The 23,982-nt window shown below is 37.5% G+C and overlaps 1 protein-coding gene across 38 annotated transcripts in view; it reads left to right on the top strand.

The window, feature by feature from the left end:
* The window catches only part of TNRC6A (trinucleotide repeat containing adaptor 6A), a 217,814-nt gene that overhangs the window by 148,415 nt on the left and 45,417 nt on the right, over positions 1–23,982 (top strand). For 29 of the 38 annotated variants that reach the window (XR_001710268.4, XM_016929651.3, XM_016929647.4 and 26 more), the window contains one exon: positions 19,977–20,408. The exons of 6 other annotated variants lie outside the window; for them this stretch is intronic. Coding sequence is in view for 19 of the 32 variants with exons in the window: in XM_016929651.3 (XP_016785140.2) it covers positions 19,977–20,408 (432 nt within the window). In the remaining 13 variants the exon portion in view is untranslated. Of the gene's footprint in view, positions 1–12,585; positions 18,769–19,976; positions 20,409–23,982 lie in introns of those variants that run through there. 3 more of the 38 variants (XM_063796871.1, XM_063796874.1, XM_063796880.1) reach the window with 3 other exon arrangements.

Here is a 23,982-nt window from a genome sequence, read left to right on the forward strand (position 1 = left end):
TTTCCATTTTTTAAAGCTATCAACTACTGTACGTGGAAAGTATTGGTTGGAAGACAGGTAGGGATTTGAAAGGTAGAGCTAAGAGAAGAAAGACATTGTGAGCAGAGGAGGCAGGTAGACAGCATGGGGAATACGACATGCATCTTTTGTCTCTGGAGTTGGGGGGAAGTGACTGAATATAGGCCTGGAGATAGAGGGAGCCACAGGGCTTCATGCTGGTTAAGCCAGCAAAGGTGCTTGGATTTGGAATGTCATGGTCATAAGCTGTGGAAATTTAACTTTGCCAGTAGTGCCTAAAGTCACCAATAGAAGCAAGATTAGAGAGGGTCATGAGGGTTTGAACTGAGGTCTTGGCAGTAGAGGTAGAAGGTGGGTGACAGATGTGTGAGGGATAATTGACAGGACTGGCAACTGATGAGATCAGAAGAGGAGTTGAAGGCGCATTTGTGGCTTTGAACTTGGAATGTCTAAGACAGTTACAAGGATGCGGAATGTAGGGAGGAACATTGCCAAATTAGTAGGAATGTTACCAAATTAATTTTCCTAAAACTCTATTTTCCCCACCCCTCTCCCCCACATAGCAATGGTAAGTTGTCCCTATTTGTTCTTGCTTCAAGACCAAACTCCTTTGCTTAGCTTTCAAGGCCCTCATTAATCTAACCTCCCTTGACCTAACCAGCCTGTTTCCCATCAGTCCTTATACTTTTTAGAGCATTCTTAGCTCTTTCATGTTCATTCTTGTTTCTTTTTTATTCAATTTATCAGCCAAGGATGTCTTTATCAGGCCTTTCAGCTTTCCTAAACCTCTCAGAGTTCATCCTTGAATGGGTCTCTCCAAGTACCATTGATCTCTCCCTTTCCAGTTTCTTAGGATGTTATAATCTCAAATTTGGGCACTTGGTTATATTCTTACATTTTTGACTGATCCGTGGATATTTGTTTCTTCAACATCTTTGAGTACCTAGTGTTTATATCATTTCTAAATGTAAATAATTTTCTTCTAGCCTTACATAAAATATGAACATATTTAGTCTTCTTGTTTTTAGATTTTTCCACGACTGCGAATGATAGGCTGAGTATATGAAGGTCACTTCAGAATACATTTTGTTGTTTTGCCAGTGATTTCACTCATGTCATCCTTCTTTTCACGCTGTCTCTCTTCGTAATTGTTCCCATTATTTCTGATTCATGAAAATGTATTGTTTTATTTCTGTGCTATGTATTTGTCTAGGTAGTATTTATAGTTTGGGGTTCACATAGTGGTTAGAGATTACAAACTGGAGACTTGAGGGGCAGATGTGGCCTACTTGGTGGTGGTGGTGTTTACTAAACTTTGTATTTTGGAATAATTTTAGATTTACAAAAAAGTTGGAAAGATAGTACAGAGACTTCTCATATACGCTTCATTCAGTTTCCCCGATTATTAGCATCTTACATTACCATGGTACGTTTGTCAAAACTAAAAAACCAACCACGATACTAACCTCACCAGTTTTTCCATTAACGACTTTCCATTCTAGGATCCGATGCAAAATGCTGCCTTGCATTTAGTTGTCAGGTCTCCCCAGTTTCTGGTTTCTGCAGTGTTTTTATTGTTATCCTGTACATTTTAAAATGACTGCCAACATTTAAAAATCAGAAGAGTCTGCCTATTCCAGAATTCCTGCTTCTCTTACAGTTCATAATGTCAGTATGATTTTTTTCTCTTTCTGTGTTGTAGAGTCTGTGTAAAGACCAAGTTTAGCCACATGTGGCTGTCAAGTACTAGAAATGGAACTGTGACTGAGGAACTAAATTTTTAATCTTACGGGACAACATAGCTCTAAAGTGTAATGGGCAACATAATGACATTCTTGAAAGTTTTATTCTTGTGACTTCAACTTTGAAAAACTGTAAAGAACATAAATATTTGAATATTTAAAAAATCTTTTAAAATATGTCTCTTATGAGTATGTCCTTGAAACAGCAGGAGAGTGAAGTGCTAAAAAACTTCAGGTGAGGTATAGGGATAGATGGATAAATTTTAAGATGCCCTGTGGTATGTATATGTAATGTAAAGGCAAGGAAAGAGCTAATGTTCCTTCTTCAGAGTGTCCTTGGGAACTTGGTTGAGAATAAGAAAATTTTTTAAAAACAGTTTTACAACTCTGGCATTGACTTTTTTTTTCTTTTTTTTTTTAAGGAGACAGGGTTCGCTCTGGAGTGTAGTGCACAATCATAGCTCACTGCGGCCTTGAACTTCTGGGCTCAAGCAATCCTCCTGCCTCCTGAGTAGCTGGGACTGTAGGGGCAGGCTGTTTTTTTTTCTTTTTCTTTTTTTAAACGTGATCATGCTACATTACCCAGGCTGGTCTCAAACTCCTAGACTCACACGATCTTCCTGCCTCAGGCTCCTGAGTAGTTGCAACTGTAGGCGTGAGCCACCGCAGCTGGCTGACATTGGGTTTTTTGGGAAGCATGTTGATTGTACATTCATTTCAAAAGAATAAGTAAGCACTGTTGATTTTTGACAGCTAATTTTCTCTCTCTCTCCTGTCCTCTTTTTCCTCTGTCTCTTCCCCTTCTTGTCTCACTCCTTCCTATCAGTGCCAGTGCCTTTTTTGAGTGATTTCATGAGCAAGGTATCTTCCAAAGAGTAATAAACCCCTGAGCTCCTAAGGGAGTTATGGGAAGCCCGGGGAGATCCTGGTGGGAAACAGCAATGGAGAAAAAAGGATTGAGATTTTATTTTTTGGGTGATAAAATAGCGAAGTTTAGTTTATTACTGCCGTTCTGTTTCTGGGTTAATTAAAAACTCATGAAATTAAATCAACATTTATACATTTTTTCCTGCCACAATTGGCACAGTTATTTTTTATCAATTCTAGCCTTAATATTTGTTTTTCTGTCAAACACAATGTTACTACATCTGGGTGATAAAAATATTCACTATCTATTAAGTCAGCTGCATGTCAAATCATATTGTAGACATTATTATAGCTGACTTAGAGCACCTTCTATGTGCCAGGCACTGTGCTTTATTTCATTTAATCAAGGAAAATATTCTAAATATTTAACCACTAATAATGAATGGGTATCAGCAATTCAGAACAGGGTCCTAAAAGCGTCTTAATGTGCTAAGAGTTACTTTAGTTACTGAATTTTGGAAATCTTTGGGATCCAGGGCAGGGGCTGGGTATTCTGGGACTCACGTAGTCTATATTTAAAAATTGATGTGAGAGTAGGCCTTCAGTGTATACTAGCACAAGGTAAGTTTACGTTTAATCCTCTCAGCAGCCCTTTGAAAGTAGATATTAGCACCACTTACAGGTGAAATTAGGCTAGGAAAAGTTAACTAACTTGCCCAGGTTATGCAGCTAGCGAGTGCCTGAGCCAGAATTTGACTACGAAGTTGACTGGGCTCTACCGCTTCTGTTTCTTTAAAAACAGCCCCTGCAGTTACATGGAAGACAAGAAGTGAAGGACACACCATTGCTCATGCTGCAACAGTAGTCACTGAATAAACTAAAACAACTCATTTTTTAAAAGGAATCCAGAAAGATCTTGGAACAGATTTTACAGTATTTCTCTATTGATTAAGCGTGTAGATTTTTTTTTAAAAAATTGTAGCACCAGTATAATTTTGTGAATCAGAGAATTTGACAGCTTTGTGATGGGTGAGGCATTGGCTCTTAAATTGTTTATTACATCTTTGGTTGTTGATGAAAATGAACAAGAGTTTTGAGAGCCAAGCAAGCAGCTGATTCTAAAATCTCCTGCATGCTTTGATCTCTATGCAGTAAACACTGATCCTTCTGTGGAGCAAAACCAGAGTACTAAATTATGTTCAAAGTGTTTTTTTGCTACACCTGTAAGGAAAATGTAATGACAATTTTGCTAAAAAAGAACCCTTCATTTCATCATTCTTCAAAGGGTGGAGGACCCTTTCTGAAGGGCTTGAATAACAGTTAAATCCTTTTCCAGTATGCCTGTTGACCAGTACATTTGTTAAAATCATAGCACACAGTTTAGCCTCTAGAATGTGACTGAGATGGCTAAGTTTGTGTTGAAGGAAGAAGTTTTTAGTTTGTCCCCTTCTCATTAATAAACAGAGCACCTCTTTACTTTTTCCTTCAGTCATCACTGCCAGTATCATCCATGTTTCACTATCTCATGAGGTCATCTTGAGAAACGAAGGAAATGAAAAATACTTACGTAATAATCCATTATTCTAAACTCAGGTTTCATAAAGTGACATTATTTCCTTCATTCATCATTCATGAAATACTTCTGTTTGCCTACCCTGTTTTATGCAGTGTTATGGTCACTGGTAATAAGCATGAACAAAACAACCCCCAGGTTCCTGTTCCCAGTGCACTTCCATTCTCATCTTTATTTTAGTAAAGGTAAATATGTGATTAAAGGCCTTTGTCATTTACCTGTGATCTGAACTTATCACTCCATTTTCTCCATAAGATCTTGTTTATTATATATATTCAAGGTGTACAACATAATGTTTTGGTATGCATATGCACAGTGAAATGAATACCACAGTCAAGCAAATTAATATACTTATCACCCCACAGTTAACCCTGTTTTTTTGGTAGAAGCACCTAAAACCTACTCTCAGCGAATTTCCAGTATACAATACAATATTATTAACTATATATCAGATCCCTAGACTTACCCACATACGTGCAACTTTGTACCCTTTGACCCATATCTACCCTCCCTAACCACTATTCTGTTCTCTGTTTCTATGCATTTGACTGTTTTTTTTTTTTTTTTAAGATTCCACTTGTAAGTGAGATCTTGGCAGTATTTTTATTTCTGTGTCTGGCTTACATCACTCAACTTAATGTCTTCCAGGTTCATCCATGTTGTGGCAAATGGCAGGCTCTCCTGTTTAAAAGCTGAATAATATTCCTTTGTATATATTTGCCACAATTCTTTTCTTTTCTTTTCTTTTCTTTTTTTTTTTTGAGACAGAGTCTTGCTCTGTCGCCCAGGCTGGAGTGCAGTGGCATGATCTCAGCTCACTGCAACCTCCACTTGCCGGGTTCAAATGATTCTTGTGCCTTAGCCTCCTGGGTAGCTGGGATTACAGGCACGTACCACCACACCTAATTTTTGTATTTTTAGTAGAGACGGGGTTTCACCATGTTGTCCAGGCTGGTCTCAAACTCCTGACCTCAAATGATCCGCCCACCTAGCCCCCCAAAGTGCTGGGATTACAGGCTTGAGCCACTGCACCCAGACCACAATTTATTCATCTTTATTTATCCATAGGTTGTTTGTTTCCATATCTTGGCCATTGTGAATAATGCTGGCATGAACATGGGAGTACAGGTATTTCTACATGGTTCTGATTTCATTTCCTTTGGGTATACAGTAATCCCCCCGTATCCACAGAGAATCTGTTCCAAGCCTCCAGTGGATGCTTGAAATCTCGGATAGTACTGAACCTCATATATGCTATTAATAATATGCTTTTTCCTATACAACATACCTATGATAAAGTTTAATTTATAAATTAGGTATAGTAAGAGATTAACAACTAATAATAAAATAAAATAGAATAATTATAATGATCTGTTGTAATAGTTATCAGAATTTGGTCCCTCTCTCAAAATACTTTATTGTACTGTTCTCGCCTATTTTTGTACTGTGGCTGACCATGGGGTAAGACTTTGGAAAGTGAAATCTTGGAAAAGGAGGGGGACTACTGTATACCTAGAAGAGGAATTGCTGAGTCATATGGTAGTTCCAGTTTTAATTTTTGTGGGAATCCATAAGACCTTAAGTTTCCCAATTACAAGCCTTCTATTATAACGAATTTCAGGAACTTTGATGGCTTCATAGGGGTTACTGTACTGCCTGGAAATTTCAGAAGAGAAAACTGAGGCTCAAGTAGTTTGTAACTTCAAGCATGTAACCTAATGATACACAGAGAAAATGATACTTGCAGGGCCATTAGGGTAAACAGAAGAGGCCACTCACAGCTGAAGATGACAATCCCTGAGAGTCAAGTCTAGTCACCCCATTTCCCCATAGCCTGTTTCCATCACACAGGTTGGGTAGTTCTGCTCTTACAGTTGGGGCTTAGTTCACTGTTTTTCTCCACAGTCTACATAGTAGAAATGATTTTTGTGTTGTAGGGTGGTATTAAGTAATAATACCAGGATTTTAAATGTGCTACGGTGATTTTTTATGAGATATTTAGAAGGCACATGTGCACTAACCTCTTTAAAATAGAAGCATAGGTTCATACCGGTTAAGAATTTACTAATGGCAGGTATTTTTCTTCCTGTGGAAGATGTCTTTGAGCTATGTAACAAATAAGATTTGTAGCTCTGCACTAACAGGATGAAAAAAAAATGGCCTTCCACTTTCATGGGAAATAGTTAATAAAATGATTATTTTTAGGTAGATCATGTAACAAAGTCACTATTTTTTCTTTCCTCCTATTGTGAAAGGAAAATGATTTCCATAGATTTATACATGTAAGTCTAGATTTATGTACTCAGGGAGGCTATGAAGAATGCTAAGGAGACCCGTTTTGGCTTTAGGCAAGGATTATTTCTAGCAAACGTAGATTTGTTGCTTTTAAATACTAATACATTATTAAATTTGGTAGAAATTTATGTCTGATGAGACTGATCTACAGGACAAAGGAAACAGGAAGTAGATATGAAAAAAACATTAATGGCTATGAAATAATTTTTAAAGTGGTTAATCGGTAGTTAGCCCTTTATTTTTAGAGAGTTTGTTTTTGCCCTTATAATTAAGATGAAAATAATGTATACTAGAAGGAACACTTGTTTGGGAGTCAGATTGGGTTTTAAATTTCACCTCTGCCATTTACTAGACGTTCGAGCATGAATAGCTTTCTGAACTGCATTTGCCTCATCTGTAAAATGGGAATAATATTTCAAATTTATGGACTCACAAAGAGAATAAAGAGATAACAGATATGTTGCCTGGCATCTAGCTGATACTTGGTAAATTTTAATATCCACCATTGTGGTTTTGCAATATCCTAGCAACCTTTCAGTCCCTTGAAATGACATGCTAGCAGTTTCTCCAGCTAATTCAGGGTTCCTCCATACCCAGATGTGATTTGCTTTTGCTTCCCATTAAAGTAGAACCCAGCCCAGCAAAGGTGAATCACAGTGCAGTGCAAGGAATAGGTCTTAAAACATAAGGATGGGATCTATCAACTTCATAAATTTGGCAGGCCAAAATTGGTCTTTTTTCTTTGACTTGTATTTATTTGTTTGCCATGCATAATCACTTGTACTTTTTTCTTTTTATCGTTTTTTTTTTTTTTTTTTTTTGACGTGTAGTCTCACTCTGTCGCCCAGGCTGGAGTGCAATGGCGCGATCTCAGCTCACTGCAACCTCCACCTCCCAGGTTCAAGCGATTCTCTTGCCTCAGCCTCCTGAGTAGCTGGGATTACAGGCGCCTGCCACCACGCCCAGCTAATTTTTGTACTTTTAGTAGAGACAGGGTTTCACTGTGTTGACCAGGCTGGTCTCGAACTCCTGACCTCAAGTGATCCACCTGCCTCGGCCTCCCAAAGTGCTGGGATTACAGGCGTGAGCCACTGTGCTCGGCCACACTTTTTTCTTTTTATGAATTGCCCATCCTTACTATTTGCCCATTTAGTTCTTGGACCTAGAGTTTTATTTAGCAGTTTACTTGAGCTCTTTGTATAATAAACTCATTAGCATTTCATCAGATGTATTTGATGCAAATATTTCCCACATTGTGGACCATATCGTATACATGAAGTCATTCTGAGGATGAGATACGAGGCAAGAATATCTAAATTTTGCCTAATCCCAGGTGCCCCATTGGGAATACATACGCTGAAGATGCAAATACATGTTCAGAAGGAGGAAAGCACAATTAAATCACATTTGTACTATTAGCTTGGACTTCAGTCCTAAACTCTAGTGTGTTGAATGCTTCTCTGTATTAGATTTAGTATCCTTAAACTAAAACATATCTTTCCTTAGATTAGGGAAAGTCGAGGTGAGGAGGGTTGGGAAGGTTGGGAAGGAACAGAATGGATCCCTTTAATTTGTTCTAAAGGACAGGTATTTTCCAGTTTCCCTTTTAAATTGGAATATACACATTTGAAAAAATACACATCAGTATTTTATCTATTTTATCAAATGTATTTTTTATTCTTAAAGTTCTTGACTAATTGCTATGCTGAGAAAACATACCATTTTTCCAGATTTAGAAAATAGTTTGCCCATGTTTTGTAAAAGCTTTTAAAATCTCTAGCATTTTATAGTATTAATTGTTTAATTTAGCTGGTTTATTTTTATACTGTATATTTGGGACTTTTTTCCTAATTTAAAAAATCAACTAACCATTCTGTATTTCTTAACTAATTTATATCTTCAGTGATTTAATGACAGTTTCTTTATTATTAACTTTAGGGAATTAAAAACTCAGTGGGAACTAACTTCTACTTGAATGTTCAGGTATTATGTTTATGTTTTTTCTTATTTTTAAATTTTGAGTCACAAATGGAAGCTGAAGCTCTCTAGAGATTGCTACAGTGTCTTCCAGAACTGTTTTCCAGACTTACTCAGACATGAGAACCCCATGTGATACTTGTTTTTAAATATATGGATTCTGATTAGTAAGTGTAAGGCTGAAGAATCTTTTGCTTCTAAACAGTTCTAATAAGCAAATTTGAAGAGAGCCATTCTGTACTTTTATGTTATGGAAGAGAGATTAATAGGCAATCTGAATTTTTTTCTTTTAAAAAGTGTGCCTGGGCCGGGCGCGGTGGCTCATGCCTGTAATCCCAGCACTTTGGGAGGCTGAGGCGGGCAGACCACGAGGTCAGGAGATTGAGACCATCCTGGCTAACACGGTGAAACCCCGTCTGTACTAAAAATACAAAAACAAAATTATTTGGGCGTGGTGGCGGGTGCCTGTAGTCCCAGCTACTCAGGAGGCTGAGGCGGGAGAATGGCGTGAACCCAGGAGGTGGAGCTTGCAGTGAGCCAAGGTTGCAGCACTGCACTCCAGCCTGGGCAACAGAGCAAAAAAAAAAAAAAAGGTGTGCCTGAACCTGGGAAATAGACCTTTGATCATCACACTTTTCTGAATTACATATTTGGGCAAGACTCAAAGGTTCCATTAACCAAAGATATTGAAAATAGCACAATGTGAATATTGTGGGTATCCTCCATCTCAGAAAGAGGATCCTGTGCTTTACAACAGACATAACTTGCTCATTTTGCTGAAGAGCAGAATTTAGTAATTGGGCCATTTCATCTGGAATTCCGGAATTTCATTAGTGAAAAAGCTCTGGGAAATATATTATTCAATGATCTTGACCTGGGGGAGTGTATCAAGACAAATCAGCTGTGTTTCTTTTTGTGTTGGTAATTTACGGTGGGTAGTATTTGGGTAGAAGATAGAGTCCAGCTGGCCGCAGTGGCTCACCCTTGTAATCCCAACACTTTGGGAGGCAGAGGCGGGTGGATCCCTTGAGGTCAGGAGTTTGAGACCAGCCTGGCCAACACAGTGAAACCCTATCTCTACTAAAAATAAAAAAAATTAGGTGGGCGTGGTTTCTCACATCTGTAGTCCCAGCTACTCAGGAGGTCTGAGACTTGAGAATCGCTTGAACCCAGGAGGCGGAGGCTGCTGCGAGCCGATATCGTGCCACTGCATTCCAGCCTGGGTGACCCAACAGGACACCGTATCAAAAACAAAAAAAAAAAGAAGAAGAAGATAGAGTCCCTTGAGGAAGCAGAGCTAGGTGCTTCCCTAAGGCCCAGGAAAATATATACTTCCTGATTTTCTAGAATTTCTGAAGTGAATTAAAACTAAGTCATTTTGCTTTAATATTTATTTTAAATTTGGTGTCTGATTTTTAACTGATTAAGATATCTTGCTATTTGGTATTTTTAGGAACTTTTCAATAGAAATATTAAGACTTGCTTGTGTAAAATGTAAGTAGAGTTATATTTGATATCAGTTTTTAAACCTTAGTTTTTAAGTTTTTAGACAGCCATTTAATTCAAATGACTTGCTAAGAATTGGCAGGAGTTAATGGATTGGCAAACATTTAGTATTTTCCAGATCAGCTACTGGCACTTACAGCTGCAGCCATTTACTACAACAGAAATTCTAACACCACGTCTTACGTCTATCAGCTTAAAAGCTAGACTTTCCCTCTCTGCCCCTCAGAGTTCCACAACCGACTGAAGTTAGTACTGGACAGGGGATGTATATTATACAGAGGAAGTATGTTATAAATCATCCAGCATGCTTATTAATGAGCAAGAAGAGGATTTTTGTTGTAGTACAGTGTTTGGCCATGTTTTAAATAAGTTTGATTTATGAACTCACTTTCATTGAATAGAACTGCACTTTGCATTATTCAGCTACCTGACTTCTTTGCCCCTTGCAGTCCCTTAAAATATAATGAGATAGAATTCAAGTTATTGGGCCTCAAATACAGGTTGGAAGAAGTTGTCAAGCAGTACTTTGAGAGCAGTAAAATGTCACTATGCTTTTCCTTCATTTTCTACTGAAAGCTGCAGAGTGGGAAAGCAACAGAAGTTGGAAACACTTCTCTTTTGGAATTTTCTTGGTGTAGAAAATTTTCTAATCTACTTTGAAGTTCTCATCAGGTTTGTGACTTGAAAATCTGTGCCCCAGTGTGATAATGCTGCTGCTGTTCAGGAAAGCTGGAAGAACTGATTGCACCCAAACTTGTTTGCTCTCCCTCTGATGATTAGGCAGATTCTTTCATGTGAAAATTATTGAAAGCTACCTTATTATTTTAGTGGAACAGCTAGAATCATTGATTTCAGAGTTTACAAGTAAAGAGAATACAATTAGATATTAGAAACTAACAATAGAGAAGAAAGAAATATGTGATTTTGCCTGAAAAACAGTTAAATTTTAAATGTGGTAGGTTACATATTAACTTTTCTTCTATCTATAAGGCTTTTATTTTTTGGCTCCTAAGAGTGTAAAATATTTGCCTGTAATATTTTAAAGAATTCTTATTAAAAAGTCTGTAGATGACACTTTTAAAAATATTTGAGCAATTGTACTTTAAGGATTTTTAAAGCATCAAACATTCAGAGTTAACCTGTTAGAGCGGTAGAAAGTTTGTCTTGTGATTTTTAAAAACCCTTCTTGATAGTGAATTGTTTCAGTACACCTTTGTCTTGGTGATAACGCCTAATCTCATTTGAGAAGGTAAAAAAAAATTTTCTTGGCTGGGCACGGTGGCTCACACCTGTAATCCCAGCACTTTGGGAGGCCGAGGCGAGCGGATCATGAGGTCAGGAGATCGAGACCATCCTGGCTAACACAGTGAAACCCCATCTCTACTAAAAACACAAAAAATTAGCCAGGTGTGGTGGCGGGCGCCTGTAGTCCCAGCTACTCGGGAGGCTGAGGCAGGAGAATGGCGTGAACCCGGGAGGTGGAGCTTGCAGTGAGCCAAGATCGTGCCACTGCACTCTAGCCTGGGGGACAGAGCGAGACTCTGTCTCAAAAAAAAAAAAAAAAAAAAAATCTTAATTGCAATGAAAGATACTTAGGAAAATCCTATGTTGTTGCTCTTACTTGAGAATAACATTTTCTAACTGAAGAGCTGTCATTGGTACACTCCATCTTGTCTTCTAGGAGCTTAACCTGATGGTTTTTTGTTTTCCTATATAACGACACATATAGAAACAGCAATTTTAAGGTAAATTTAAAGTTTGCCAAGAGAAGTATTAAAATGCACTGTATATTTTATAGGTGTTTACTAAGTTATATTTTCTAGAGGTCAACTTAGCACTCCAGTCTCTTAAAGTGACATCATGTGTTAAAGCAGCGTTTTGTGTACTGTATTTCTGCCAGTGTTTTAGAAGATTTACAAAGTAGCCAATGTGAAAACTATTATACAAAGTTAAATAGTAGACTTTGACAGATAGGAATAATGTAAGGGCTTGAGGTATTAAGGCATGTAAATTGATGTTTTGGGGATTGGTAGATGATTGTTGGCTGGTCCACATTTAAATTCTTTCTGTTAAACTTGTAGATAGTCAAAGTGAAGTTCATTAAATATTTTCTGAACTCAATTTATTAAGGTGACATAAAGTATTTTAAACATTTAAAGAAGTATTAATTAAAATGGTATTACAAATTTAGAACTTGGTATATTTAGAACTTTGGTTATATTGTCTGTTCTTGGGTTTTCATGTGAATATAAGACAATTGCTTTTTTTTTTCAATTAAGAGGCTATTTTTTATAACAGTTTTAGACTTACAGAATGATATGTTTTTATATAAGAAATATCAAGAAAGCTTGTAGAATAGCAAAGCTTAGCAAAAATTAATTTGTCTTATTGGTGCATTTCATTGTTTCACAAAGTGGGGGGTCCTGATTTGGAACACAGACTAGGAAAAGGTAGGGTGAATTCTTTGAATAGATAATTTTTCCATTCTTAAAGGTTTAACTTGTTCATTTTTGGACCAGTTAAAATTTTTTTCCCATTTCTTTAAAACTGTGAAATAGATGGGTGGGGTCACAGTATGACCAAAAAAAAAAAAAAAAAACCCTAAAAATAGAGCTCTTTACTAGATATCTATGTTTTATCCTAGCTAAATGAAACTCTTTTCCATTAAAATCTCTTTTGATATGGACCAGGGCAGTCTCAGGGCTAATTAGAGAACCTTCTCACATTAATGATCTCAGTGGCTGGTCTTGTCCTGCTCTCTCCATGCCGGCTGTAGGTGTTTTTTAGAGCAGAGATTTATTTAAAACTATTGATGCATTCAGCAGCATACTAACCAGTGACCATCATTCTTACTTACTCTTCCTCTTGATCATTCTTTCTCTTTTCTTTACTGGTTCTTCATTATTGCACCTCTTGAATATTGATATTCCACAGTGTTTAATCCTCAGTATTGTTCTATCTTGTTTTGTATAGATCCAGTCACTTTGTGTATGCTTGGCAATTCCTGGATTATTCATTCAACCAGCATTTGCTTTGCTTGGTTCAGGAAATGCTAGTGATAAAGTGAAGGAGAAATAAGAAACCAGCACTTACAGAGCACATTGACTGCATTGTAAGGGATTTGTAAGAGTTTCATCAGAATAGAGGAGGGCAATCTGGTTGTCGTAACATAACATGCTTCTAAGATATGCCCAGTCTGGGGGTGGGGGAAATTAGATGTTTTCTAGGCAAAAAGGACAAAAATATTTGCAAGAAAGGTATCAAGGCATTTTGAGCAAAAGAAATAGCATGAAAGAACGTGATACGTTTTGGGGAATTGCAAGTATTTGGTGTGGTAGAAGAGAATGCAGTGAGTGTGGACATAGCAGGATATGAATCTGGAAAAAGGTAGAGAGGGGCCATGCCAAGGAGTTTAGAAAGGAGTTCCAAAAGTGGTTTTATGATACAGATAACTTGGGGCAGGTAGATGATAGATTTCGGGATGCGTGAAAGTGGATGGGGCAGGGATCAAGACTTGAGCCAGGCCTGCAGTCCCATTAGGAGGTTTTTGTGAGAGTAAATTGTTGAGGGCCTAAATCAAAGGAGTGGCGTTGGAGACACAGGATGCATTTGAATTTGAGGTAATCTGTTGGGCCTGTTGACTGACTAGATACAGGGGAGTAGGGAGAAATTGAGGAAGAAATTCCTGCTTGAGTAACTACATAGATAGTTAAGCCATTACCTAAAATGAAGTTTCTCTCCCGTCACTCTGGCAGTTATGACTTATTCTTGCCTTTACTTCCCTCCTTCTATCTGCTGCTTAAACCCATTCTTAGGTTTTGTCATTTCTTCCTCTGCAACTCTTTTCTCACCTGTATGTTGAATCTTAAATCCATATTTTTAATCCAAACTTTTTTGAACTCCAGAACCATATATTCAGTTGCATCCCGTGTGTGCACATTCTGTAGCAGTGGTTCTCGAAGTTTACCTGAGGACAGGATCCCTAGGAGGCTCCTCAAAACTCTTTCATGAGATCCATGAGGTCAAATCAATTTTCGTAATAACAGGAAGACTTTATTTGCCTGTTTCACTTTTATTATGAGTATATAGTGGAGTTTTCCAGAGGTGACACAGTGTGGGATATCACAACAAATTGGATGCAGGCGCATATGTGATAATCCACCTGCCTTCTGTTAAGCCAGATGTTAGAGAGACTTACAGAAATGTTAAACAGTGCCATGCTTCTCGCTAATTTTGTTATGGAAAATAGAATAATTTTTTTTAAGTGTATGTATGTTCGTATGTAACAAATTTATTTTTAACTCACTTAAAATATTTGTTTAAACTTTTATTATGGTAAATGTATATACAACACACACAAACGAAACCTTTTGGAGTTCTCAGTGTTTCAGAGTATAAAGGACCTTGAGACCAAAACATTCGAGATGTGAGTCAGCAGAGGCCATGTGGTTAAGTGCCTTGCCCATGGTCATATAGCTAGTAAGTTGCAGAGCTGAGATTTGAATCCATCCAGTCTTTTGAACCTATACTTCTTGTCCTGGGACAGTTTAGGTAAGATTAATATTACATGTTTCTTGAGGATACACACCCATCCACACACGCCCCCTCTAAAGTTATCTGAGCCTGGTGCGTGTTATGTTATGTTATGTTATGTTATGTTATGTTATGTTTTATGTTATGTTATGTTATTCAGGAGTTGGGGCCTTACCATGTTGCCCATGCCTGACTTGAACTTCTTGGCTCAAGCGATCCTCCTGCCTCAGGACTACAGACATCTGCTGCTGTGCCTGGCTTTTTTGTTTTTGTATTCCTGGTGTGTTTTGGAGGGATAAATCTTGGGAGACCCTTTCAGAGTTTCTGCTGTTATACTATAGGACCTTCTATTCCTCTGTGAGCCTATTTTGGTAAATTATATTTGATAAAGCAGAGTTTGGAAAACTACAGTCTGCAAGTGAAATCTGGCCCACTGCCTGTTTTTGCATATGCAGTGTTACGAAATATAGTCACATCCATTTGTTTGCATTTACCTGTTGTCTGACTGCTCTGGTGCTACACTGGCAGAGTTGAGTAGTTGTCACAGATTCTGTGGTCTGCAAAGCCCAAAATATTTACTCTCTCATCTTTACGGAAAGAACTTGCCAACCCCTGTTGTATAACATAGTTCAATTTAGTTGGGTTTTGTTTTACTGGGATAGATTGTACATAGTATTTTCTTGTCTTTTGATAATCTCCACGTTTGAATTTGTGTCTTTTTCATTCCCAGTGCTATTTATATCTCTTGTTTTTATTCCCATTGTTTGGGATGACCAAAATTTAGCCTGACTTATTGGCAACAGTGTTATGTTGGTGCTCCATCTTTTACTGTGCTCTCCAATAATTTAAATGCGATTAGATTTAGAGATACATGTTTCTTTTTCTTTTTCTTTTTTCTTTTTTCTTTTTTTGAAACAAGGTCTTGTTGTTGCAAGACTTCGGGAGGCAGACAGAGGTTGCAGTGAGCCAAGATCCAAGATCGCGCCATTGCACTCCAGCCTGGGAAACAAGTGCAAAACCCTGCCTTAAAAAAAAACACTATTAAAGGCCATGTGCAGTGGCTCCCAGCACTTCGGGAGGCCAAGGCAGGAGGATCACCTGAGATTAGGAGTTCGAGACCAGCCTGGCCAATGGCAAAACCCCATCTCTACTAAAAATAGAAAAATTAGCTGGGGCTGGTGGCACACACCAGTAATCCCAGCTTCTCCTCAGGCTGAGGCATGAGAATCACTTGAACCAGGGAGGTGGAGGTTGCAGTAAGCCAAGATTGCACCACAGCACTCCAGCCTGAGCAAGACTCTTGTCTCCAAAAACAAGTATATACTAGTGAAAAAGAAAAAGTATGGTAGTATTCATCAGGGAAATTATCTGATCCTGATGGACACTTTCATAAATTTGTCTTATTTCTTCTATGTAAACTAGTTAATCTATTTAGATTTCCTGCCTCTTCTATGGTCAGTGTTAAATTACTCCCTCCTCCAGCTTTTCAAACTATTTATAGATTTGAACATAAATATATTAATTGCCAAAGGTTATTTTTTTCCATTTTCATTTTTTTAATAAAGTTTTAACTATTCTTTTTCATAGAAGCATGCCTTGGATTATATAGATTTACTTTAAAAGTCATTGATCTCTCTTTTATATTTACTAATTCCATCTTTCTATTTCCTTTACTTTAGTGTGTGCGGGTGTTTTCCCCCTTCTTGAGTTGGATTATTATGTTCTTGTTGGAAATAAGGCTATGAATTTTTTTTTTGTGCACTGGTTTAGCTGGATCTTAAAATGTATTGTATGCAGTGTTTCCAGTATTAATTTCTTGGTAACCCTGTAATTTAGTGTTTATTTCTTCTTCATCTTGAAATGTACTTTTTTCTTCTTTTTCTTTTCTGTTTTTAGCTGCAAAATTTGTGTTACGCAGTTGAAATTTATTTAAGGCAGATTTTTATTTGCTAGTTTTATCATTTTAGTGACATTGCATTGTAATCCAGAAATATCCACTGTATTATTTCTAGCCTTTGCAATTTATTGATGTTTTCTTTGCTGCTGTATGGCATGTATGTGCGTGTGTGTGCACGCGTGTACATGCATGCATGCATGTTAACCTATGATTGTTTCATGGGTATTTGTCAAAAAGATGTTACCTGTTTTCAAGATACATGGTTTTGCTTTTCTCCGGTTTTTTCTGTCTCCATTTATTTTGCATGTTTTGGTATTATGAGGCTTGGCATATGAAAGTGCTTAATTGCTCATATCTTTTTAGTTTTTTTTATTATGAATATGAAATTTGTCTTATCCTTTATAATGCTTTTCTCTTTGAATTTTATTTTGTCTGATATCAATATTGTTTTCATTTTAATTTTCTTAGCCTTTCTTGGTTGTATATCTTCCTCTCTACTTTTTTTTTTAACCTTGCTGCATTGTTTTGTTTTAGGAGTGCTTTTTGCAAAGTATATGGTTTTTCCTTTCTTAGTTTAAGAGGCTTTATCTTTTAACAAGTGAACTTAACCCATTCACATTTATTGTGACACAGATAATTGGGGGCTTCTATTTAGCATCCTAGTTTGCATTAACCAGAACTTTGAAATTTTTTAAAATTCCATTTTCCGTGTCCGTTGAATAGATGAAGTTTTCTAATTTTCCTTTTTCCCCCCTTCCAGTGGTTTGGGTGATTATGAACATAGTTAACTTAAAATTTTTAACTACACATAAACCATGCCAGTATTAGTCAGTATTGGTATTTGTTACCTAGCAACTCCCACCTACGTTCACTGTTTACTCCTTCTGCACTCATTACTTCTATGTCTTATTTTGTATCTAAGATTGTACTTCAGATTAGCTTCATGTAATAATCAGTAGTTACATTGTCTTGATGTCTTTACTGGTTTTAATGAAGCTTTCTGGCCCCGGAAATGAATACCTATCTCAGCTTTGTATTCCACATGGTACTTTACTGATCAGAAGTACAGCAGTTACTTGAGTTCATGCCTTCATATAGATCATTCACAGTTTTTGTATATAGGTTTTCTTCTGGTTCTTTGATAAATAAAAAGCATCTTCCTGCTCCTTTCTCACAGACTTTGTTTGGACCTAAAATTGTCACAATTTTTTTTTTAATGTTTAGATTTTTAAAGTAATGAAGTAGCAACAAACCTGTATTACAGCAGCAGGTAGCTGCCACCTTAAGTTGATGTTCAATTGCCAGATGCCACACTAAGTCCAGTACTAAGCATGTAAAAGCTGAGTAAGCATTTTTATGTTCCTCATAATGTTACATATACAGTTGTCCCTTGGTATCTGTGATGCATTGGTTCCAGGACCCCCAACAGATACCAGAATTCATGGATGTTCAAGTCCCTTATATAGAATGGTGTAGTATTTGCATATAACCTAGACACATTCTTCTGTATACTTTGAATCATCTCTAGATTACTTACAATACCAAATATAATGTAAATGCTGTGTAAATAATTGCATTGGTTTTTATTTGTATTTTTATTTTTGGTTTGTTTGTTTGCTTAGTATTTTTGATCCATGGTTGGTTGAATCTGTGGGTGGGGCACACATGGATGTGGAGGGCTACCTGTACTTTATCTTCCTTAGGTTTCAGAGGTACTTTAGAATATTCTAGTGCCATATTGTCTTCATGAAGTGTTTTTGATAGCCAGTGTCTGCTTATTACTGCATGAGGTACACAAAGGAATATACGTTATTGTTACATATTAGAAGCATTATATTGTCTGGGAGACAAAATTTTCACCCATAGTTAGGCCTAGAAAGCACTTTGTCCCAATTATCAGTAAGAGACTCGTCAGTGAGCATCAAGAATGGAAAGGATTATAAACAGTAGATGGAATATTTGTAATTATTCACTGTAATTCTTCCTGAACTACAATTTGTATTACTTTAGAAAAATGGAAGTCACATTGAAAAAAAATAAGAGGCTAAGATCATATATTATATTAAAAAAGTATAAATGACATAGACTAAATTTACCAGATGTTCAGAGAAGAAAGAAAATGGGGAGATCAGTTTGTTAGGTGAAGGGAGGCTAGAGCTGAGAGTATGGAAGAGGAAGTTGGTGGCTATTGTAAACTCAGGTGACCAAGGCTTTAATGACATTGTCATATATATTGTAGGCATTTGATAAAGATTTCTTTTGGACACAGTAATAACTTCACTTCTGTTTACTGAGTGGTTACAACACACTGGGCACTTGACCAAGACTGTTCCTACTTTATGGAGGAGAAAGACACAGAGGTAACTCAGATGGTGAATAGTGGGCTGTTTTAATTCCAGGGTGGGAGCTCTTAACCCTTGAATGGAGATTTTTCTCTGAGTGCCCTCACCAGTAACATGGGGGTGTTTCACTTCACTTATCTGACAGTGGTATCTGTGAGGATACATTAAAGCATTTCATAGAAACATTCAACTGCTACCAAAGTATAAGGTGGTATTGTGTCAGTCATTAACGAATAGCCACTGTTTATATAGCCTTATGTTCTGTGTTTTATAAACATGAAGACATTTAACCTTAGGATAGCTCTGCAAGGTGTAGGTACTATCTCCATTTTACCGAGAAAACAGCAGGCTCAGTTAGGTTTATACAACTTGCCCAAAGACAGAAAGCTTGTAAAGGCAGGGCTGGGGTTGAAACCTGGCACCAAAAGCTCATACACCATGCATCTCTGTACTTCTCTAACTGGGTTTACTTACACTAGCTTAAGGCATTTCCATCCGTTTTATTTCTTTCTTTCCACTCTTTTATGAGTCAAAAATTTCCCTATTTGCAGTTTCCGATTTATTTTTCAGATTTAAGATAGAGCATCCAGATTATTTATCTCATTTTGATTCATCTCAGAGATAACATTGTCTTTGTCTTTAGTTCCATGTTCTGAGTTTGTCTTATATGATTCAGATATTACATTTTTAGCAAATACAGACATTGTTAACTTAGCCTTTTTGTAAGAAAACCAGCAGGTTGTTTTCTAACCTTGTGTTGTTCTTGTGTTGTCTTCCAAAGATGAAAAATAGAGACCAAACACATTAACAATGAGGCAGAATAAGAACAGTTGCCAAGGAATAGAGGATTCCCTTAGGACTACTGAAAATTGATTGGCCACATTTGTTCTTTGAGTCATTGCGAGTTCCCTCGTTTTGTAATGATCCGATGATGATGTCTTTGACCAGAGTGTAATGTGGTAAAAGAGATAGTGAACATGAGTTGTTGTCTTGGCCAAAGGTCCCTGGGCCCTTATTGGATAGGTAGGTAGCAGAAGTGAAATTTGACTCTTGGCAGTGACATCTCCTAACAAAATTTGAGCCTGTAAATGAGGATATCCCTGCTCACAGAAAGCTTCTGTTTTTTTAGGATTATTTTTCTTAGTGCCTTTGAATTTAGATGGCTTACTTTGGAGGTACACTTTACTGGCTAATCTTTTCCACCCCTTTTCTTTTGTTGGGATTAGTGCCAGAACAGATAAAGCCCAGTGTAAGCCAGCCTCAGCCTGCCAACTCTAATAACGGCACTTCCACAGCAACCAGCACTAATAATAATGCCAAGCGAGCTACAGCCAACAATCAGCAGCCACAGCAGCAGCAGCAACAGCAGCAGCCGCAGCAGCAGCAGCCACAGCAGCAGCCACAGCCGCAGCCGCAGCAGCAGCAGCAGCAGCCACAGCAGCAGCCACAGGCCTTGCCTCGGTATCCTCGTGAAGTACCTCCACGATTTCGCCACCAGGAACACAAACAGCTTCTAAAGAGGGGTCAGCATTTTCCTGTTATAGCAGCAAACCTTGGATCTGCTGTTAAGGTGTTAAACAGCCAGTCAGAAAGCAGTGCTTTAACAAATCAACAGCCACAAAATAACGGAGAGGTGCAGAACAGCAAAAACCAGTCAGGTGAGAGAAGGCATTTCTTACGAGACTCACACCTTATCATCATTAGCTGTATAGCAAGTTGATAAATTCGTAGCTTTTTGGTGATGTATTTGTATTCATCAGTATGTGGGCTTTAATATAAGAGTTCTTTATAGGGAGTTATGAATGGGGAATCTTAGAATATTTCCTGTAAGTTACCTACTTTAAAATGATTATTTTAATTACTGATTCTCCCTTCAGGTTCTGCCCATTTTAATAATGAGCTTATAGCTAAAGTTGACTATAAGACTGTAGCTAAAATTGAGCACCCTTCCCCCCAGGCCATGTGCTGAGCAGTTATACATATTATTGCATTTAATCTTCAACAACGTTGTGAGACTGAGTTCTTACCTCCACTTTCAGTAGAGGCAGCTGACATACCAAGACGTTAAATAACTTGCCCAAGCTCATTCAGTTACCACATGCCATAAAAAGACTGGCACTCATGGAAATTATATTCAAACAGAGGAAATGCATTCAGTTATTTGTCTCAGAGTGGCTTCTCTGAGCTTGGTAGTGATTGTGAGGCAGAAAATAAATCTAGTATGTGATTACAGGTTTTCTCAAAACCCAGTTTGTTTCAACATGTTCTGGAAAGTTTTGATGGTCTGTTAGTCTGTCCATCCATTCATTTATCCAACTATTTGAAAGCTTTACCACAAGCCAGGTAGAGAATTAGGTGCTAGGGTTGAGGAGGAATCAAGGTGCCCATACAAGAACACACTTCTAGAGGCAGTATAGCATACTGATAAAGAAGGAAGTCTCTAGAATCAGATAGACTGGGGACTTGCATCCCAGTGCCCCCATATCCCAGTGCGTGTGACCTTGGGCAGGTTACTTAATTGCTCTATGTGCCTGAGCAGTCTTTCCTAACTGTGCCAGGTAGTTACTCACTTTCTACACCTGTGCTCTCTTTTATATACCAAGAACTACTCTGTACATTGTAATATATTATGGTATTTCACAGTGAATAAGTAGCAGATCCTGGACTCACATCAAAATCTGTCTGACTCCAAAGATATGCTTGTAACCACCATGCTGTGCTTTGGCAACATACAGGATGTGATTGGTAATGAGGAAGAGGACACAAATGTGAGTTTTCTAGCATAGGCAGATTGTTATTGGAAAGGATACAAATTTAAGTCATTGTCCTGAGCTAATATTTACTCCCTAATTTCCCAGCACCTTATTGCCTGTGTGAGCTTGGCCATAACACATCTGACCTTCTTTGCGAATCTGTAAAACAGTAGTACCCAACCCTATAAGGCTGCTGTGTAGACCTAATTACATGACATGTTATTAAAGGAACTACCTTAATGCCTGATATCTAGGTGCCAAATAAACTATCTTCCTAATAACTCTTACAGAAGGACCTGTACTCTTCAAGAAGAGTTTGGTTAATACTAGATCTAATGCCAAGTAGTAGGCAATTAGTCATTTGAAGTTCATCTGGGGAGTCAGATTGGAAGCAAATGTACTGGTCATCAGCATAATGAAAAATGTGGTTAAAAACTTCGAGAGAGGTTAGTTATACAACAAATGATGGAGTACCTGCTGTGAGCTAAGCAAGGTGGAATGGTACTGAACAAGACAATGAAGTGGGATAGTATATTTAGAAAATATGTCAAATATGCCTTTTCACTTGGGGAAATGAAAGGAACCTGTTTTTGGATGGAAACAACAGGAGTGTAAGAATCTTGCTTCTCAGAAATAACTATGAGTCAAAAATATCAAAAGTGTTACAGGTCTGGGTTCAGATGAGAAGAAGGCCTCAGGTGTGGGCATAGGAAGAAGCCTTCAAAAAATGTCTGAGAAGGAAAAACATCGTGCCTATTTCTAAAAGAATTTTACTAGGGTGGACTGCATTGATGTGGAGGCTAAGGTGGAAGTGAGGAGGGTGCAGCAATCTGACTGAAGCCTGGATTCAATCTCAAAAAACAACTAGAAAATGCAGATGATGAAGCCAAGGCATTCCAAACAAGAGCCAGATTTGTACTTTTGTCTCTTAAAAAATTTATGAATCCCCACTTAACAGCATATTTTACATATTTACATTAAAACATCTTTCTAAGTGTTACTAGGATTGGTAATAGAAACTTTAGCCCCACTTAACAGCATATTTTACATATTTACATTAAAACATCTTTCTAAGTGTTACTAGGATTGGTAATAGAAACTTTAGCTTGCAAAATAGACCAGGAGAGTCAGTGAAGGCCTCTTATGAGTTAGGTATATCCAGCTCCTACCAAGTTATTAATATTAATAACGATAGAGTGGCTAATCCTTATGGGGTGCTTACTGTGCCCACACACTACTAACTCATTTAATACTTCTTTTACAGAGTAGATAGTATCATGTTCATTTTACAGATTAGGAAGTAGCCTAGAGGCCAGTAAAGAACAAGGTACTAGTTAGTATAAACAGCGTGCACAGTAGCCCAGAAACACAAACATTCTTTGTTGTGAACTACATGTAGTTCAGAATTGGGAGAACATAGTGTTGGCTTGGTTTTTTGTTTTGTTTTGTTTTGTTTGATCTATTCGTATTTGGCTTTTTTACATTCTCATTTTTAATTTTTTTAGAATCCTGTGCTAGTCAAACTAGACAACTCTGCAGACCAGCCCTGGGCTGCCATTTTGGGGCTGTGCCTCAGACACTTATTGATGGTTTAAATTGAGACTTGAGACCTCTTTTTTGCAGTTGACCACTTAGACCCCAAAGAGGTGAAATAACTCTTTAATATGGGGGCCCACAAACCATGTAATGAAAGTGAAGACTTTGCGGGGATGACTAGGCTCAACAGGAGCAATATTGTTCTTACAGGCCAAAGTGTTCTATCCTATTTTTTATCCACCTGACATGATCCATACAGAAAAATTAAGAAGACTAACATAGTGAACACTCGTATACCCTCCACCCAAAACTGGTGGTGGTTAGCATTGTCCCATCTTGACTTGACACACCTCTCTTTCTCTCTCTCATATATGCATGCATGTGCACATTATTGTTGAACCACTTAAAAGTAAGTATGCAAACATTATGACACTTCAACTTTAATCCTTCCACAGGTAATTATCCTAAGAATAAGCATAGTCTCCTATACAACCACAATACCATTATCACCCCTAAGTAAAAGAACAACAATATCTTCTGATAGTTTATATCCACATTTTTGCTAGTTGTCCCAAGAATGTATTGCTTGCTTGTTTGTTCACAGTATGTTAGTGTTTATATAAAATATAAAGCATATAGAACACTATGTATTGCTTAGGGGATGAATTCAAATGTAGTGAGATATAAAGATTTACATGAGTGATTACCACTGGTATACCCACTGGCGAAGGAAAGAGAGAGAATACCTACGAGTTTTTTCTGCCATATTAGTAACGCATTTCTTAAGGTGTATGAGTATATTTTATATTACTCTTTTATGGCCTTTTCTATGTTTGAAGTAGTTTTTTTTTTTTTTTAAAGAAAAAGACATTTGAGGCATAATGGTGAATGACCAATAATTGGGATGTTTTAACCAAAAGTGTTAACATTAAAGTTTCTGGAG

The sequence above is a fragment of the Pan troglodytes genome, chromosome 18, assembly GCF_028858775.2.
Source record: "Pan troglodytes isolate AG18354 chromosome 18, NHGRI_mPanTro3-v2.0_pri, whole genome shotgun sequence".
NCBI classification, from domain to species: domain Eukaryota; kingdom Metazoa; phylum Chordata; class Mammalia; order Primates; family Hominidae; genus Pan; species Pan troglodytes.